The sequence below is a fragment of the Equus asinus genome, chromosome 3 (genome assembly GCF_041296235.1).
Source record: "Equus asinus isolate D_3611 breed Donkey chromosome 3, EquAss-T2T_v2, whole genome shotgun sequence".
NCBI classification, from domain to species: domain Eukaryota; kingdom Metazoa; phylum Chordata; class Mammalia; order Perissodactyla; family Equidae; genus Equus; species Equus asinus.
In genome coordinates this window covers 78,836,484-78,842,483 of record NC_091792.1, presented here as the reverse complement: position 1 = coordinate 78,842,483, position 6,000 = coordinate 78,836,484, and the positions used below count along the sequence as shown (strand labels likewise).

The window sequence follows — 6,000 nt, the reverse complement described above, 5'->3', positions numbered from 1 at the left end:
GTCCTGTCCCCATGCCTGCAGCCCTTCACCGCCCCTGGGTCCTGTCCCCATGCTGCAGCTCTTCACCGCCCCTGGGTCCTGTCCCCATGCTGCAGCTCTTCACCGCCCCTGGGTCCTGTCCCCATGCTGCAGCTCTTCACCGCCCCTGGGTCCTGTCCCCATGCCGGCAGCTCTTCACCGCCCCTGGGTCCTGTCCCCATGCCTGCAGCCCTTCACCGCCCCTGGGTCCTGTCCCCATGCTGCAGCTCTTCACCGCCCCTGGGTCCTGTCCCCATGCCTGCAGCTCTTCACTGTCCATGGGTCCTGTCCCCATGCTACTCCATGCTATTCTCTTAATAAAAGAGCACTTCTGCCAGACCTCGAGAGTCCAAGAAATCTTTCTTTTGACTCCTCGGCTCGCCAAGCCTGCATCACTGCGTTAGTTAACTATTATGTTTCTTAGGCTCATGTCAAATGTCATTGTTTATTTTAATAAAGATCTTTTAGTTAGACTAAGAAAATAGTACTTAATTACAAGTGATAACATCCATTAAGTATAAACACCTGATGATTATTTTTATTTTATATAACAGACCAACATATAGTTCTGAATAGTCTATAGTTCTTTTAACATAAGTTAGTGAAGCCAAACTCCTTCCTACCTTTGCTGTTCATTTATAACGGTGTAAAAATTTTAAATTAGTATCCACATACAGACCAATGCAGACCTGAACAAAAACATCTGAATATTGGGAAATAGAAATGAATACACTTTTCTTTTAAAAAACTTACTTTTTTCCTTCATATTTTAATTTTATATGCTTACAAATTGAGGCTTATTTTAAAAACTATTCTTTTGCAGTGATGTTATTAAGCTACAATGATTTCAAAAGAGATTAATATATTTAAAGAATCAAATTCTTGTGAACAATGACATCCTTAAAAAGGGCTTGTTTTCATTAATATTCCATTAATAGGAAAGAGATGATGAGTGAGTTTTCTTCATAGCCGGGTTTACAGTGTATAGGAAGGGCCTGCCTTCCCAGCAAGGAGATCCTGAATCACAAGCTCCAGCCTCCATCAATGATGACAGGATTACCTGTGATGTAGGCAGACTGTAGTGATAAACACAAGGAGACCCAACAATTAGCCAGGTTTAACACAGGTTGTGTTTCTTCAATTTTTGTATGACTGAGATAACTAAACAATTTACTCTCCTGGTAACAGGAAACTTCACTTAACAAACAGAATTTAGGAAAATTAGAATTAAGTTTCGGGTGATTTAAAACTTCTGAGTGTTCTTGTGATCCAGAGCTAAGTGGCCTCTAGCTGGTGTTTGAGCATGTATCACATTCTACGCAGGGGCTATTAGGTATTTGGTCTCAGAATCAGAAAATTAAGCAGTTTGGTGATATATACCCATTCTCCAAATTAGGATAAAGTCGAGGCTAAAATAGTACACTTTAATTTTGAGACTCAGAACTATTCTAAACTAGCTGAGTTTTATGCCACTAATAAACTTTTGAACATAATCAAGTGTGTCAGTCATAAAGTGGTGGTGTCAATTTACAAATAGAATTGTTTTAAAAGATGGTGTATATTTAGTTGGTCAACATACACAGGTAATTCCACGAACTGGAGCATGCTAAATGTGTTTTTAAAATTTATGTGAATACTAATAATTATCTATTGAACTACAAAAAAATATTCTATACTAACTTCAGACATCTAAATCTGTGTAAAACTAAAGGAGTTAAAAATATTACTGTTTTTTCCCCACAGAATTTTTCATTTTCTAAAGAATTCAAGGTGAAGTGATCCTTGTGGTAGAGGTTTAACAGTCTTTTAACTTAAACATGGATAATAAAGACTCAAATTTGTGTTCTTAGTTTTAAACTCATCTAAAGCCTGAGACAATGGAAGAGGCAAGAAGGAAAGACATCATAATAGAAGAACAGAAATTTTTTTTTTTTAGGAAGAGTAGCCCTATGCTAAGATCTACTGCCAATCGTCCTTTTTTTTTTTTTTTTTTTTGCTGAGGAAGACTGGCCCTGAGCTAACATCCATGCCCATCTTCTTCTACTTTATATGTGGGATGCCTGCCATAGCATGGCTTGACAAGCGGTGCATAGGTCCACACCTGGGATCCAAACCAGTGAACTCCTAGCCACCAAAGTGCAGACTGCAAACTTAACTGCTGCGCCACCAGGCTGGCCCCAAGTTCAATATATGAAAACGGATCATATAAAGCAGATAAATCAGTTTATCAAGAAACAACCCCAATTCCCTCAAGTTTTTTTAAAAAGGCAAGTTCTCTGTTTTATATATGGACTCCTCTGGTCTCCTCTAAAAGGCCAATGGTCCTTTTGTTGCACATTTCAAGCCAGAACATTTCTAAATATTTGGTAACTTAAGTTCTGGCTAAACAAGGACAATTTAGCTTATCAGCAGTACTTCAAAATCAAGTGAGCTCTTCTGAAGATATAGATTCAGAGAAATCCCAAAAGCCAATGTATGCTCCATTAATCAAATGCCTAGCAATTTCCCCAGCTATTAACAGCTGTTGTAATAGTTCTGACAAGTAGTAACTGCTCTGTCACTAAAACATTTCAACCCTTCTATCTGCCACATTCATCAACCACCTCATGTGCACCAAATCACTGTAAAGAGGAGCTAAGTGGCCAGTGACACACCTCTCTCCTGCCTGCTCCCTTTTCCTTCTTTCTGCTCACACGTTAGTTTCCAGGGCATGTAACATTTCAAGACATAACATAGGGGGATATTCTTGTGCTCTATTCCTTATAAATGTAGTTTCTGCCTTCACAGTTGTAAGCCATTTAAAAATATACAATAGCCATTAAGGAAGAAACTGGGGGGCTGGCCCGGTGGCGCAGTGGTTAAGTTCGCACATTCCGCTTCTCAGCGGCCCGGGATTCGCTGGTTTGAATCCTGGGTGTGGACATGGTACCGCTTGGCATGCCATGCTGTGGCAGGTGTCCCACATATATAAAGTAGAGGAAGATGGGCACGGATGTTAGCTCAGGGCCAGGCTTCCTCAGCAAAAAACAGAAGGACTGGCAGTAGTTAGCTCAGGGCTAATCTTCCTCAAAAAAAAAAAAAAAAAGGAAGAAACTGGTTACTAAATAGATGCAAAGTGGAAAGAGACAGAATTAGGAATTTCCATATATGATGACAAACAGTAAAAATTCATAGGAAAAGAGTCAGTGGGATTCTTCTAAATAAGTTTCCAGTAAAACTAAGAACACCAGATGCCAATTCTGTGTCTCCTGGACACAATTATATCTGGTTAACTCTCTCCCCATTTCACCTGAAGCTCTCATGATTTTGGAGGTTCGTTTGATTTACACTTAATCAAGGCTTCCCCAACTGTAATTTTTGAAAGTAACTGTTTCTCATAAAATTGAGTGATTTAATTTTTTTCCATCCTCCATTTTATTTGCTACAAGATTTGGTGACATATAAACTTGAATGAGGAAGAGTTAGTGGCTCAGATCAAAGTGGTCTTTCTTTGAGCAAATTAAATCAGAACTTATCCCTACCTCGTAAATGCAGCAACTTAACGATCATATGCTGTAACTCTGTAAAATGACATTACTTGATGAGCAAAAATAGCGGGCCAATGTGATTGAGAATAATGACCTCCCTGGGAAGAATAGCGCTTACTTCATCAGAAGCCAGGTACACGCAGAGCAGGGCTATTTCTTCTGCAGTTGCAAATCTTCCCGTCCTCTGTCTCTTCAGGAAGTCGCTCCGTGCCTGTGACCAGACACCACACCAGACATCAGTGGTGTGAGCTAAAGTATGAACTCACTGGCAGCTCCTTCAGGAGGCAAAGCAAGAGAGATCTACAGAGGCCACTGGCCTGCTGCCTCGATTATTCACGCATGATACATGAGAGTATCATTAATATTATTAACTGTGGGCCACGCAGGACTATGGTGACTCCTACGCTGCTCAAACTATTTGTGTTATACTAAAACCTACAGACGCTGTGACAGATCAGGAAGTTAATCTTAAAGTAGAGGGTTTTTAAATTTTTCTGAAAATGTGGTGAAATATACATAATATAAAATTTATCATCTTAACCATTTTTAAGTGTACAGTTCAGTAGCATGAAGTGCATTCACACTGTTGTGCAACCAATCTCCAGAAGTCTCTTCATCTTGCAAAGCTGAAACTCTATGCCTACTAAACACTAACTCCCCAGGCCCGTCCCCCAGGCCCGGCTACTACCCTTCTACTTTCTGTCTCTATGCATTTGTCTACTCTGCGTAAGGAAGAGGGCATTTTTTTTAACTAAAAGATTTAAACACATTTAAAATAGGAGACATACCTCTTCAGGGTTTGGTCTGGCTTGTATTCTTTCTTGCAGAGATGGGGTATCAACGGTTCCTAAATCAAAGGGTGACATTCAGCTTGGTTACTTACTTAGACTGAAAAAGAAATTGGCAACTCAACTTTAAACTTCCTTTCCGTAGGATACAGGTACCAGAGAAATCCTGTCCATAACTTGGAACAGCAATTTCACCTCTTCTGCCTGCCCTTTTATTTCATAGGCTTATAACTTCTTTAACAGCATTTCCATGATTTTTAAAAGCACAGACTACAATTCACTATGACACTAGGCAGGGACTCTGAGTGAAACACCAGCATTTTAGTCGCATTACACTGACATGATACTTTATGGACTGTATGCAGTTTTACAGGTATTATCTCAGTAATCCTCACAACAACCCTGAGGGCTAGGTAATATCACACAATTCTTTACCAGTACAAGGACCCACATTGTCTCAATGATCTCAAAACCATTCTTTGCTGTCACGTTCACTCTGAATCCTCAGGGACAGCTCCATGCTTGTCACAGTCCTTGGTTCTAAATTTTCCTCATTATCTTGCCAGTTTTCATTGGCTTCAAATTCCTATTTTAACATTGTTTCATGTTTTTCATTGAAAAATATAATTTACAATATTTTACTTAAAAAAAGAAAAATAAGAATGACACTAAAATTTTTACAACCCCACTTAGTTCACCTTCCTACAGAGCAAGTTCCCCAGACTTTTTTTGTTAATGTATGTAACCTGTAAATTCTCAAGAAGCCTCTTTCTGACTGACAGTACTCCAGGAGGCCACACGGTCTTCCTACGGTCACGGAAAATGATCTGCAGTCATCCTTCAGGTCCATCTTTAGAGCGGGCTCCTCACAGCACTGCAGATTTGAGGTCTGCTCAGAAATAATTCCTTAATTTTATGACCATTTGCCATTTCTCTGGAGAGGCTGGGAAGCTTCAAAATTTGCACTTTCTGACACTTTTCTGTCTAAGAACCCTTTCTTTAGCTTCTTTCTCCTCTCACATTTTACTCGGAGGGGCGGCACTCTCCCCACTCTGGGAGGAAATTGCCTTCGCTACATTGCCTGGTTCATTAGAAACATTTTATACCTTCCATGTCACTGCAGCCAATAGTGCTGATAAAATTTCTGAAACCACATAACAAAGACCCCCTTGTATCCAGTTTCAGACAACATTTTTTTTTTTTTAAAGATTTTATTTTTTTCCTTTTTCTCCCCAAAGCCCCCCGGTACGTAGTTGTATATTCTTCGTTGTGGGTTCTTCTAGTTGTGGCATGTGGGACGCTGCCTCAGCGTGGTCTGATGAGCAGTGCCATGTCCGTGCCCAGGATTCGAACCAACGAAACACTGGGCCGCCTGCAGCGGAGCTCGCGAACTTAACCACTCGGCCACGGGGCCAGCCCCTCAGACAACATTTTGCTTACTTCTCTCATCAACAGCCTCCTCAAAGTCCAAAATTTCACCAGCAGTGTGCTCAAGATGCCTTGAGCTTCTCTAACACTGTCCTCAAAATCCTTACAGCTTCTACAGCTTCCTCCCACTGAGGAAAATGAGCGTCACATCTTACATGTGGTCAGTATGAATGGCCATTAAATGAGAGCTGTGGATCAAGCCTATGCCTTCTGCTTCATTCCACTGTCACCTGACTCTG

General features: G+C 40.6%; 1 protein-coding gene across 3 annotated transcripts in view; it reads right to left on the bottom strand.

Annotated features, from left to right (window-relative positions):
* Nucleotides 1-444: 444 nt before the first annotated feature.
* BDH2 (3-hydroxybutyrate dehydrogenase 2) overlaps nt 445-6,000 on the bottom strand; it is a 29,275-nt gene continuing 23,719 nt past the window's right edge. For 2 of the 3 annotated variants that reach the window (XM_070506516.1, XM_070506517.1), the window contains 3 exons: nt 4,334-4,392; nt 3,664-3,756; nt 445-1,094 (listed from right to left, as the gene is read on the bottom strand). In XM_070506516.1, the coding sequence (XP_070362617.1) occupies nt 1,041-1,094; nt 3,664-3,756; nt 4,334-4,392 (206 nt within the window). In that variant the 3' untranslated portion in view covers nt 445-1,040. Of the gene's footprint in view, nt 1,095-3,408; nt 3,757-4,333; nt 4,393-6,000 lie in introns of those variants that run through there. The other variant, XM_070506515.1, reaches the window with a different exon arrangement.